This window comes from Amphiura filiformis, chromosome 12 (assembly GCF_039555335.1).
Source record: "Amphiura filiformis chromosome 12, Afil_fr2py, whole genome shotgun sequence".
NCBI lineage: Eukaryota > Metazoa > Echinodermata > Ophiuroidea > Amphilepidida > Amphiuridae > Amphiura > Amphiura filiformis.
Window position 1 is genome coordinate 18,175,085 of NC_092639.1, and position 14,549 is coordinate 18,189,633.

The following is a 14,549-nucleotide window of genomic DNA, read 5'->3' on the forward strand; positions in this document are numbered from 1 at the left end:
GACCCAATTCCTTATTATAAAGTTGATACACATCAAGAATATTAAATTTTTCAAACAATGGCTTTGTATGACACAAATAGGAGCTGTTAGAGATGACCCTTATACAGCTCTTTTTTGAAGCTTTACAATTCTATCCAAAATATTTTTATTGGCATTGCCCCACAATATTATACCGTAAGTTAAGAATGGTAAGATAAGGGTACAGAACAACTGGTACATGTTGGGTTTTGGTAAGAAATGTTTGAGTTTGTTTAGTACACCAATATTCTTACAGCATGTTTTACAAATACTATTTATATGCGACCTCCATGTGAGGTTATGATCTAGAGTAATACCAAGAAATTTTGCATTATATACACGTGTCAACTTACATTCATCAAGATATATTTGATAATCATTGGTAATATCATTAGTCTGATGAGGTGTTCCAAAGAACATAAGATTTGTCTTGGTGGCATTTAAAGACAGTTTGTTACATTTGAACCAATTTACAACCTCTTTTAACTCTCCATTCATAGTATCACATAATCTTTGTATATTACTAGCAGAGTAGCATACTGTTGTATCATCAGCAAACAGTATAAATGATAAAAGTGTTGATGTGTTACATATATCATTCATATATATAATAAAAAGAAGAGGACCAAGGATAGACCCTTGTGGCACTCCACAAAGTACATTTTCATATGATGATTGAGCACCATTAAAGGATACAAATTGTTTTCTGTTTGACAGGTAGTTTTCAAACCATTTATGAGATACACCACGAAAGCCATAATGATATAGTTTGTGTATAAAATGTCATGGTTGATGGTATCAAAAGCTTTCGATAAATCCATAAAAATACCAGCAGTGTACATATTATCATCAATAGCATTATTTACATCTTTAATAAAATCCAATACCGCCATATATGTTGAATGATTATGTCTAAACCCATACTGTCTGTTGTAAAGAATATCTTTGGCATCTAAAAAGTTACAACATCTATCATGTATAATTCGTTCTAGAATCTTGGAAAAACAAGGCAACACAGATACAGGCCTGTAGTTACCAAATGATTCAGGAGATTCTTTCTTATAAATTGGCACCACCTTTGCTATTTTTAAGGTATCTGGAACAATTCCATCTGAGAGCGACTTATTGAATATTAATTTAAGCGGATACACAATCTCAGCTGCAACCAATTTTACTAAGTCAGATTTTACAAGATCATGACCCGGGCTTTTTCTGTTACCCAGTTTTTTGATGATTTTCAAGATTTCATTTTCATCTGTTGGTTGGAAAAAACATGTAGAGTTACAACTATTAGCTAGGTACTGGTTAAAATCTTTACCTTGATGTTTGATTGATCCAGCTAATGTTGGTCCAATGCTGGCAAAAAATTCATTAAAATTGTTTGCAATTTCTTTAGGCTCAGTATAGGTCTTATTGTTACTTACAAACTTTTGACATTGTACCTTTTTTGGACTTCTGAGTATTGAGTTCAGGATTTTCCAGGTATTCCTCATATTGTATCTTTCTTTATCCAGTTGAGAACTGAAGTAGTTTTGTTTTGCTCTCCTTAATAGGGAGTTTAATCTGTTTCGATACATCTTATATTTAGATACATTAGTTTCAGTAGGTTTTTGCATAGATTTTTTATACAACCTGTTCTTCCTGCGTATACATTTCAACAATGAGCAGGTTATCCAAGGTGCCTTTGGCGTCTTGTTTTTAGCATTATGTTTTTTAAGCACTTTTTTGGGGATACATTCTTCAAACACTTCTTGGAATTTATCTATAAAATTGTTGTATGATACATTAGCATTTTCGTTTTCACACACATTATCCCAGTCAACCTGGCTCAGTTTGTCTTTAAGTACATCTATATTATGTTTACTCATGTCCCTGATTTCTATATCGACAGTACTGGAATTTCTGTCATAGACACTTACATCTGTAGATACAAATATAGGTAGGTGATCACTTATATCACTTATTAAGATACCAGAGGTTTGCTTAGCATAATTGTTGGTAAATATATTATCAATAAGAGTTGCTGACGTACGTGTTATCCTAGTTGGCTTGATGATACTCGGATACAAGGAATATGAAGACAAAATGTCAACAAATTCGCCAGTTGATTCATGGACGTCATTATTTAACAGGTTTATATTAAAGTCACCCATTATATACAGAAGCTTATTTTCTTGACCTGTGATTTTAGACAATATCGTATCAACACATTTGTTGAAATCTTTCATATTCTGGTCAGGTGGCCTATATACCACACCAATGACAATGTTTTGTGATTTGTGCTTTTCAATTTCAATGAACAGAGATTCTGTGTCTTTGAGGCAATTAAGCTCATTGATATCATTTCTCATATTATAAACAATATTCTCCTCAACATGCATACACACACCACCGCCTTTCTTATTAATTCTGTTACATACTTCAAGGTTGTAGCCTTTAAGATGATAATAATCATGAGGCTTGTCTTCCAACCAAGTCTCAACAAGTCCAATGACTTGAAAATTGATGTCGACTTCTGACAGTAACTCTGTGAGTGAATCAAAATTCTTTTTTACACTTCTTACATTACTACAAAGCATTGTTAAATTGTTACTGTTGATACCAGCAGTATCTTTTAATTCATCAGCGAAATAATATTTCGAGTTACTATTACAATAAATATTTTCAGGTATACCTACATTGTCATCAACAGGATTAAACTTCATGTTCTCAAAGTGAGTTTTTACATGGTCAGTGTTTAGATCACCATTTTCAAAACACCTGTATAGTTGAAGTTGGAATTCACATTCATTGGTTATATGATTAAAAGGTAATGTAAGACTTTCGTTACAACTAGCACAATGCCAATATTTAGTAGTGTCACTACATCTAAACTCTTTTGCGGTTAGGTTACTACAGCATTTATGAACATATTTCATACATAATTTACACGTTAGCTTTCTATGATTTCTTTTAACAAGATGGGAACATACACTGCATACACAAGACATAAAGAAAAATAGGAAAAAAATTACTCAGTGATGCTGTTACTACAGCGATCAATAAGATTTGAATTAGATTTCACTTTACCTGCATCATACAGAAATAAGTTTTAAATCTAACACCATACTACAAGCTGAATTGTTGAAGTACAAAGGTATGTATACAACAACAAAGTTATAACATAATATAAGTTATATATTGTCACACTCATCAGATATTCCAAACACATAAGCAGTATTTGCAATCATAAATGTGTTTAACCATAACAATGTCAGCCTCATCATTTCAACCAAATAATTATAACATTATAATAATTAACATAGCCCAATAGGCCTATTTAGTTTATCATTGAGAGAAACATAACTGTAACAACATGACCATTAAAGTGCACCATTAATATCATGATATGATTTTAGAGAAAAGCTGTACAGTATAACAACTTTGTACTGTAATACCACTAACTCGTCATCTCAGTCTACTAGTGATGGCAATGTAACATACACACTTCACAAGTCATTTTCATCAAAGATTACTAAACACATTACCAATACATTCGATATTTCCTGGGATTACCCACATCATTTAATATCATCAATTTCATCTTACAATAATATTGGTACTTACAAGAACCCAAGATACATGTTCATGTAGGTGGCAATTTTTCAACAAAAAAATAAATAAAATGATTCTCACAAAAGACATGGTCCTCAACGTGTCTGGTTGTCAATCATTATGACAAATGATGGCACAACTAGAACGACTTAGGAATATAGAAAGATAATTTCATGTGTAAAAGACAAGTGAGGAAGATAGAAACAATTCATTTCAGATAATATTCATATTCAACCAGAATATCATATATTTGTAAGAATTATCATATTATCATTTTATAATAGTTGACAGGATTATTGTATTAGAGATGTCATACAACAAACATTAATGTGCATGTACACAAACAACACATTTTAGAAAACCATTAACTCTCCAATAGATGTACGAAACATACCCAATTTCACCTGTCATATTTATCATAATTTACCAAACACATTATCAAAATTCTCCTGAGATAATCTAGGCAAATTCAACCTATTATATAAAAACATATATTGATAATGGCAATATATTGTACACAATCATACATCTTGCGTTATATAGGCCCATGTTAAATTTCTCATAAGAAACATAATGGTATAACATCATTCATAATGCGTGTCTGGTTGTCAAGCCATAGTAGAATGAGATACAAGCAGTTCAACTTGGGAACATGACCAACAAACAATATCATATATTAATAATGGCAATATATTGTACACAATCCTATACCATATAGAGACAAATATTCTATTTTTCATAAGAAGCATAAATTGTAACAACACTTAAAAGGTGTGTCTGTTTGTCAAGCATCATGCTACAATGAGATACAAGCAGTTCCACTTGGGAACATGACCGACAAACAGTATCATATATCAAAAAATTTGATACATTGTACATCATATATATATCATTCATCATATTGGTACACAATCATACATCTTGCGTTATATAGGCCCATATTAAATTTCTCATAAGAAACATAATGGTATAACATCATTCATAATGCGTGTCTGGTTGTCAAGCCATACTAGAATGAGATACAAGCAGTTCAACTTGGGAACATGACCAACAAACAATATCATAATTAAATGGCAATATATTGTACACAATCCTATACCATATAGAGGCAAATATTATATTTTTCATTAGAATCATAATTGTAACAACACTCATAATGTGTGCCTGCTTGACAAGCACCACACTAGAAGGAGATACAAGCAGTTCAACTTGGGAACATGACCAACAAACAGCATATATTAATAATGGCAATATATTTTACACAATCATACATCATGCGTCATATAGGCCCATATTATATTTTTCATAAGAATCATAATTGTAACATCATTCATAATGTGTGTCTGTTTGACAAGCACCATGTTAAGTGGAAATATATAAAAAGTTAAACTTGGGATCATGACCAGCATATAATATCATATTATATCAATAATGACAAAATATATACAAGAGAATGGAAATACATCATTTCATATCCAAGACCATTATTACATGTCACATGTATAACCGATTATCAAATGAATGAAGATTTCAATAATACTTTCAATCATTCAGGGTAATTTAACTTTCAACCATCAAAATATAATAAGTATTATATCCAAATATTATGAATGCATTGCACACATCACAGATCAGTAATACTATAAACTTTCTACTTCAGACTACCAGTGACAATTTGAGCTTTTATGGATGTATGGGCTATTTACCCCTTTCATGTGTCACATTCATCAAAACAACCACCATTTTTAATCACACCTGATACCACCAGAGTATTTCAACTTTACCAATTTCAATAAACAATTTTTATTTAAATATAATAGATTACATATCCTATGAAGAAGGGTACTATCAAATATACAGTGTGTATTTGATTGTCAAACTGTATGATAGGAGATTGACAATATAACATGAGAAATATAACATCATCTCATTATGCACAATAGAATATGAAGAAATAACAATTTCACATAGCATGACAGTTCCATTCATGTAACATAAATGACAAAATTTATTTTCAGGATATAACACGATTTTGTTGTCTGAAAAAACATGAAGGATGCATATGGTACACCACAACTTCATTTTACCATAAACACTTCTTGTGTTGGTGGTATCCAAGGTGAAATACTGAGGTCAAAGGTCATTTGATGTCAACTTGTAAATTAAAAGTTGGTCTCATTTGATCAGTTCAAATCCTATTGCAACCAAATTTGGGTCATAGCTGCACTATGCGAAGCCTTGTCTATTGGTGGTGTTCAAGGTCATATACTGAGGTCAAAAGTCATTTGAGGTCAACTTGTAAAATACCATAAGACGCTTGGTCAAACTTAAAACTAAAATTCATAAGCTTCAGGCTTGTGATAATTATCGTACCCCTTTTCTTACTTCAGGGAGCAGTAGTTCCAACAGAAAACATACGACGTGGCCGATTTCCACAGATTTTGGAATGGCTGAAAGACGAAACGGTGAGAATAATGAATTCGTCTTTCATTAAGAGATCCGCATTTTGTTTCATAACATGGTATAAATAGGATATTGCAGTTAAAATCAGACCCTGTGGAAGACATGACCTTAATCTCCCACATAGGGAGTGTGAATTTTAAATGAGGTTAACTGAATGGGTGACTCTGTTCAGTCACTGGTCCTTATGTTTCCCTTTTGAAAAATTTCGAAGGTTGGTGTGAAGCTTGACAACGACGCCCATCACCCTTTAGACAGTCGAACATAAACTTCAGCCGAGCATTAACGGAAAGTTAAGGGGGTACTACCCCCCTGCCCAATTTGGTGCATATTTGTGCATTTTTCTCAACAATTTTAGCGCATTGGGGACAAGTAAGTAGTTGGGGACAACTACTGCTCTGGATATTTTATTTCAGCACAGGCAACAGTTGTGGAGTTACATTCAAAACTCTGGGAAAACCAATATTTAATCATTAAGTCAATAACTAATTGCTTTGAGTTGCTGAATTTTCAGTACAGTAGTTGTAGTCTTTGCCCCTATAATATACATATCTTACTTGTCACCAATGTGCTATAACTTTTGGGGAAAATGCAAAAATAGGCACAAATTGGCCAGGGGTGTAGTACCCCCTAAAGTGCCTTTAGCATATTCATTACTTATTTTAAAAATATTATGCCGTTACGTACAGTGGTGGCGCTACGGGGGAGGGATTAATTTTTCTTGCCCCCCCATTTTGATACAAAACATCCAAAATTACATAAAGTTCCACTTTTTGCGTCAATTTTGCCCACAATTTGTCAATTTTGCCCCCCCCCCCTTCTTAGTTTCAAACAAAAATGTGATATTAGGCCTATATGCAAGGTCAATTGGATTTTTTTTAAGTAGAGGCCTATGTGAAAGCTGATTTATTACAGCGCACACGATTTCATGTGCGGGTCATTTTAGTTTTCAAGCAACATATTTTTCGAGCCGAGTACACTTCTTTCAGACTCACCCTGTAGGCTATTTTATTCCTCTGTGTAGGTAGACGCTTTATTTGCGGATGGCCTCTTGTTGAAAGGTAAGGGTCCTGTGTCACAACCTGGGGTACCTTTGTATTACATAGTAAAAAAAAATGAAATGTTTCAAACATTTTACCTACACGTCTCATTTGAAGTGGTTCATCCTCCTGATCATTTTGACACCGTTTTTATGGAAATCGGTTAAAAAATGAGAGAGTGCAGGCAATAACAATCACAAAGTAGGTGGGATTTAACCTCACCTCTTTTTTCACATTTACAATCATTCTGAATAAGTATTAGTCTTTTAAATGACCTTTTGTATTTATTTACTTGGTACAGATGTCTGGGAGTTCATTTAGACATTGTTTTACTAGATTCATATTTTTAATGGAGGTATTAGATCAAATTTAAGATACGAATCCTCCTCCTAATCCTCCCCTCTTAATCCTCAACCACCCTTGGCACATTTCATGCCAACGTCATAAGAAAATAATTAAAATTATTTTAAAACATGAGTATTGTAGAATAAATTTAGCCTCAATTTAAGACCTAATTGAATCTTCTAAGTGAAGGAATACTCAAGAGACATTGTTTTGAAATCCAAGCTGCACATCAACATGTAACAAAACCACATTTTTGGGTACCCCAGTATATGACACAGGATCTAAGACAGGAATAGAGGAGGTAACGGACCACCTTCAGGCTTGCCCCGTCGGCGGCAACTCTCTGATGACTCGGTACGACTCGAAACTCATCGATTGGTGGAATCCAACCCAAGCTAAACTGATCGCAAGCAAGGAATACCATGAGATATGCAATGACGTCAAAGTTACGCACGGTAAGCATATGAATATATGAATACAAAAGCCACCTAAGTCCATACTTAAACCAAATTGTGTTAAGCATGGGAAAGTGTTCCTTTACATAGGCCTGTCATATGTATGAAAGAACAACTCAAATTCATCCTCTGTGTCTATTGAGCATGTGAAAAATAGCATGTATGAAAGAATCACCCAATTCCATGATTTGAGTCTTGTAACACATTGATTAAAATCCAGTATGTATAAAAGTCCACTTGTAACACATTCATTGCTAGAGAGTGACTTTTGAAAAAAATGGGTTTAATAAAGGAAAGTGTGTGGTTTATATTACATGGCAGAATGCTTATCAACATTATACATACCTGTGCGCTTTATTTTGTATTATCTTACTAGTGGTAATCTCATTCTAACATTGTTGTCTTTGTATATGATTCAAAAAGTCCAAAATTTAAAATGAACCCCACGAAGTCCCTGAAATGCTAATCGTCATACCTAATACAGGTTAATCCACTCATTTGCACGTAAAACTTACAATATTGACCAGGTAAATCTAACTGAAGGAATTAAAATGATACACAGGTTTTTCTCTCAAAATCACTTCCCATGGACTTAGGTGGCTTTTGTATTCATGTATTCATATGGATCACAGATCGTGTAAGGGACTGTTCAATAATTATGAGCCTGAGGGTAATAAATAATTATTCAGAAATACTTTAAAAGAGGTAGCTACTTGAATGGGCATTGGGCAACGTCAGTGAACAACCAAGCAAGATTAAATGTTTGTTTTCACTGATCACATTATCTCCTTTTAATTTCGAGCCAAATAAATGAGGTATAACGAAGAAAATTGCGATTTCATTCCAGCAATAACAATGCGTGTACTACGCTCGCCGATCGTAACATGTAGGCCTAATACTACACGGAGCATCACGCTCGACGTGTGTACACATAAGCTGACATCCACGGGAGATGTTAGCAAGCAGTCGATCGATGAACTCTGAAAAAACCTTCAGGCTTAGTCTTTTACGTGGTATTTTAGTACACCACGGGGCATTATAATTATGCAAAAAGTAGAAATCCGAGTAAAATTGAGGGCGTCGCTGTGAAGCAAATCACATATTATGGCTTTAAGGGCAATTCCATGCAAAAGTGGACATGGAAAAATGCTTAGAACTTTAAATCTACAGGTGCTACAATGGCAAATTTGGTATCAAAATGAAAGAGGTTAATATGCATTCTTCTGATGACGATGTGTGTCCACGATGTGTGTCACACATCGAAAATTCAAGGTTAGTGAATTTTGGTGCTGAAAGTCAGTTTAAACTTCTTGAAGATGTATGATGTAAGGATCAACAACCGTCACAACGCGGATGACACCACCCTGCTGGATTTTTTTTTGATAAGCTCCCAATTGTTAAGATGAATTCAGCATCGAAGTGGTTACGTAATTCTCTTGGTTACCGGATCACGCTACTTTGGTATGCCTTCGAGTGCCATATACTTTATGTGGTGATCATTTCGATCGTGGTTCATTACTCTAGCGCGTGATCCGTTGACATAGTAACATTACGTAACTTCGATACTGAATTGGATGAGCATGTATGTAATTATGCAATGGAGATTGGAGATCAACAATCCAGGTCTAGATCTCCAAAAGTGCTCTATTTTTTCTAGTTACCTTCACTCACATACTGGAAAAATGACTTAGTGTTTTTTTGGTGATAAACGACCCTCGGGATATCATTGTCAATGACGCACCAGTTGACAAAGTCCAACAGTTTGTAGTCCTGTAGTTTGTAGCAATGTTCCTTCCGTGAAGATGTAAAGACACTTGTCCCACCATGACCTGAAAAGATCCTTTAATAGTAAGATGTACCATGGATTGTCTCATATCCCTGGATGTACCAATTGCAACATGTGGATCAGATTCTTGGACCATCACAACATCTATTAAGCTCACTCGCTCACTTGACAGACGGGATGATAAAAGAGGAGGTTCCAATCAAAATTGGAGAGGCGACTGAAACATGCATTCAATGTGAAGTACAGACCCCTACTCCTATATCTCACCCTTCCTCACTCCCCCATCTTTCAATGTTGGAGGGTCTCACGGGTCGACAACATGGCTTGGTCCAACATTGAATTGGGGGAGCGGGGCAGAGATATACCAAAAGACAGGCAAAGTGTGCCAACTTTTTTCCCTGGATTGCAACTTAATATTACAACGTCTCCCATGGTTTGGCCATGATGTTATCAGGATGCCTGCCAATAGATTACCAAACCAAGTCTATCACCAGGATTCCACACACCCAAGAGGAAGAGCCCGTCCACCACCTCGGATCGTTGGAAGAACCAAATACAACAGGATTCTCAGCTCCTCGTCGGCAAGGCAGAACAGCCTGCAAACAACGGACATGAATGCCCGGGGGCACTCCCACTTTGGAGGTGACGCGTATGTAGGGCTGTTACGACGTCATTTTTCAGCGTCGCGGTCACCAAAAGACCCCATATTTGTTTGTTCTGTCACCCGAAGACCCTTTGAACAGCAACTTTCATTTATCACTGATTTTGTTTCTAATTTTGAAAAAAGAAGAAATTTTGAAGCCATTTAGAACATGATATTCAATGTTCGAGGTTTCTGTGGTGCTGTTTCGGCTCTCACCCAAAGGTTCCATTTAAAAACAAAATCATATTCTCACCCAATGGCCCCATATTTTTTACATTTTGCTCTCACCGAATGACAAAAATCATGTTCTCACCCAATGACCCCATATGTTTTTACATTTTGCTCTCACCGAATGCCCCTTGCAGTGAAAATGTTAGCCCTACACCTGTATCCATTTCATATTGAAGTGCCCCCTCCGGGCATGAATGGAGGCGGCGCGGCGCTTTCACAGGAAAGCCACGGAGCAACAAAGCCCTGCGCCTGTAAGTCAAAGACGACACCCCCCACGCCCCCACACCACCACCACACACACCCACAAACCTTTTGATTTGTTGCATACTTATGCCAAATTTGGGGGATCATTATGTTTTTATTATAATATACAATAAGCAATAACATTTCTTCGTCATTATAGTATTCAATAATATTTCATATTCAGTATTTTTTCTTTTATTTGTATAGGTCACCAGCCTGGAGATGACCCTAAAGACTTCTGCATTGGTATCTAAATTATTGCTACAATAAAAGTATGCATATAGAAGTAGAAGCAGAGAGATAAATAAGAACAATTTACTAGTGTCTGCAATTTTAATTATTGCTTGGATAAGTTGCAGATAGGTCAAACTATACATTTCGGAATACATGTCACCTGAGAAATGTTTTACCCCTTTGACACTTTGACATGGAAATACTCGATTATGAATTACAATACCGAACTCGAAATAGATTTTCATCGTGTGTAAACAATCTAAAACGGGGTGAAAGTATATGGGTAGTAAAAATCTTAAACGGAGAGAATTGCTTATTCCCGTCGAAAAGCTACCATGTCCATGTTAAAAGAGGTGCCCAAAATTCAACCACGTAAATATAACGTCACCGGCCATGTCGTCTCTTTTTATAGGTAAAAAATGTATTCTTTTAAGAATACATTTAATTGAATGGGGTGCCTTACCTCTGAATATCCTAAACAAAAACCTCATTTTTGATGTGACCTGTGACGTGAAAACCCTTCACATGGTGGGCTTTGTAGACAAAAAGCATGGACATTTAGAACTGTTTTTTATTTTGAACCTGTGACTTCAAGTTTCATATCAAAGATTTTGAGTAAAGAATGATTAAAAAAAAATAGTTAGCCTTTATTATCGTCATAAAACAAAATAGGATAATACGACATCTGAAGAGTTTTTACATCACATTTCGATGGTTGAGAAACAGAAAGCTTTAAAACAAAAAGGAATCGTTGTGAGTTAAGGCTTTCTGGCTCTCAAATTGGTGATGTTGGTTGAGCTTGTTAAAGAATCTTAAGCTCAGCAAACACATGTTGGTTGTTTAAAGGTCATGGAAACATTTCGTAAAACGTTTTATATGATACGAAACAACACCAACATAATAACAGTTTAAAACTCTTGTCAACATGTAATTGAAAAATATTTTTAGGCAAATACTTTTTCAAATATCTTGTCAACACTAAATAACGTTATGTTACAATGGTTCCAAAAATGTTTTCTGAATGCTATCAAACGTTTTATACCTTTTATATAACCAGACATTGAAAAGTTTTTTGTAAAACGCTTTGTGTTTGCTGGGAAGATGTGAACGCTGTATATTTGTGTAGGAAGTAATTTAATAGGCATGATAGAATAAGTGTGTTTTGGTAATCATGGTAATATTAAGTATATAAAAAGTAGCAGGTAACACACTTTCTTTGAACAATCACAGTCATGTGTAGGGCATAAGGATATTAAATACTGGAACACTGCTAGAAAGTATATTTTAGAATTCAGTGACGTCCAAAAACCCTTTTAATGTAGCAAACACACCCCAACACATGTTGTTACATATATAATATGTATAAGTACACATTAAACTGTATATTTGCATTGCGCATAAAAACAAAGAAACAAGGACGAGGGGGCCTACTCACTCAACAACATCTTTGACCAACTCATCACGCCCTCTATAGCGGTTCCTGTTGCATATAAAAGGAAGCAGTCAGATGTGATGAGTTGCCAGTCTGATGAAACCACTAGTGTAGTGGTGAAACGTCACTAAAATGCGAGTTTAACATCTTCATTTTTATTGGATTTGTACAAAAAAAAAAATGTCAACAGTAAAGTTCACTTTATTTTTGAGAATCACCCTAATTGATATCCATGTATTGCGAATTCATATTTATATATTGCAATAAATCTTTGAAGCTATAAATACAAGCCGAGTCTGGATAGATAGTAAGAATAATATAATAAGAAAACGGAATTGCAATATTATTATCCGTTGGAAAAGGGTATTTGTGACGATAAATTGCTTCAATAATAGATTAAGCTCAGCTCAGGCCTAGATGTTCTGGTCAAAAGCGCTTAAAGCAAAACAAAAAAAAAACCAAAAAAAAACCAGGTTTTTCCTTAAGGTCGTGTGTGCGACGTTACATTTTGCCAAAGTCGACTCAAAACAAATGATGATATCTCTGTCAAGCAAGAAGGTATTGTCATGCTTGTGGTCTCATTTTATTGCTAAATAAAATGCTCTTTCAACCCTGTAAAAAGAAATACTTGAACTTTTTTAATACTGACACTGTGCTTCATAGAATTCAGAATGGGCAGGGTGGCGGTGGTGGGGGATGTGGTGGTGGGGGATGTGGTACACACAAACTCTATGGGATTGATATTTTTAGTGCGTACTCTGCTTCTGTAAATGCTGTAAATTGGATTTGGACTTAATTTAGCATCTAAAACACTCATGGCCTTACAGCTAAACAATTCTACTTATTGTTTTTAATAATGAATGATTGGTTTAGTCTAGAAAATATAAACTTTTCCATACAAAACTACCCGTTGTCATATTAAACACTGTAGTAAGTAATGCAGATGTCTTCAAAATCTAAAAGTTACTGTAAAATTTTAATTACTTATCCTATCATAGTCAAAGTATAGATTTTCTGAAGGGAAATTTGACGAGGAATCTAAAATATGGACATATTTTTTCTGTATGGGTCAGGGGGAAAATGTTTAGGTTCAAAATATGTTGAATTGTAAAAAAACCTAACATACTTTGGGACACCCTATATTCCTAGATTACCAAACAGCTGTGATTTTGGTTTCTTCCAAAGTCAGTTGGCTCTCCATATCCTCTAACCAAATGAATGTTGCTTACTTCCAGTTTATTACTGTAAGTTGGTAATAAGCAATGCATTGAGTGACTCGTTTTTTATCAAAATCTTTTTTATTCCACCCCGTATAACTTGCAGGTCACCCTGCATATAACGAGTTGAAATGTATATATTTGAATTGCTTATGCCTTCAGCTTTCCAAAAATGTATACCTTTGCTAGTTTAGGGTTGATAATTGTCGAGATAATCTAATTAGAAACGTGGTTGGTGTAAAAATTCATAATATTTGTCATGTAACGCTAAGGGTGGCGAGTTCAGGACACACGGCCTTAATTCTTCCTATACCTAGTATAATAGAGAGAAGTTCCTACAACACCGCTATTTAACTCGTAACATAGAAAATATGATGCCTAAATACAAAATGTATGTAAATGTTACAATAAATGTCTAAATATAATCATGATAATAGTATATAATAATCAACAGTACTACAGTAGCTCTCCTTATGCGTATATTTTACACGATGGTGATTTTTAACATTGTGAAATTAGCATGGTGCACGGTTTAGGTGTCTTCTTAAAAACAACATATTTTTTCGTAGTCAAGTATGATGTGAATTAGTTGCAATAAGTCTTTAAAGCTAAAATTACAAGGCTAAAGCAACGGTGTCAAAATTACAAAGAATCTAAAAATCTTCGCGTGTTAGTAAACAGCCAGTACAAGTTACTACCAATTTCATCTTACCAGATTTAAAGCCATATTATAACATTTCTGTAAAAATAGATTAGTATTTATTTTCCATAAAATGTGAGCTTTTACTGTCAGATATGTCCCCGTTTAATTTTGAGCCGAACAAGTGACATAGAAAATTGGAATTTACTAC

The 14,549-nt window shown here is 34.6% G+C and overlaps 1 protein-coding gene across 1 annotated transcript in view; it reads left to right on the forward strand.

The window, feature by feature from the left end:
* The window catches only part of LOC140166680 (uncharacterized), a 55,869-nt gene extending 41,357 nt beyond the window's left edge, over positions 1–14,512 (forward strand). The window contains exons 7-10 of the mRNA XM_072190178.1: positions 6,003–6,077; positions 7,097–7,133; positions 7,724–7,912; positions 11,023–14,512. Of these exons, the coding sequence (XP_072046279.1) occupies positions 6,003–6,077; positions 7,097–7,133; positions 7,724–7,912; positions 11,023–11,069 (348 nt within the window). The 3' untranslated portion in view covers positions 11,070–14,512. The remainder of the gene's footprint in view (positions 1–6,002; positions 6,078–7,096; positions 7,134–7,723; positions 7,913–11,022) is intronic.
* The last annotated feature ends 37 nt before the right edge of the window (positions 14,513–14,549 follow it).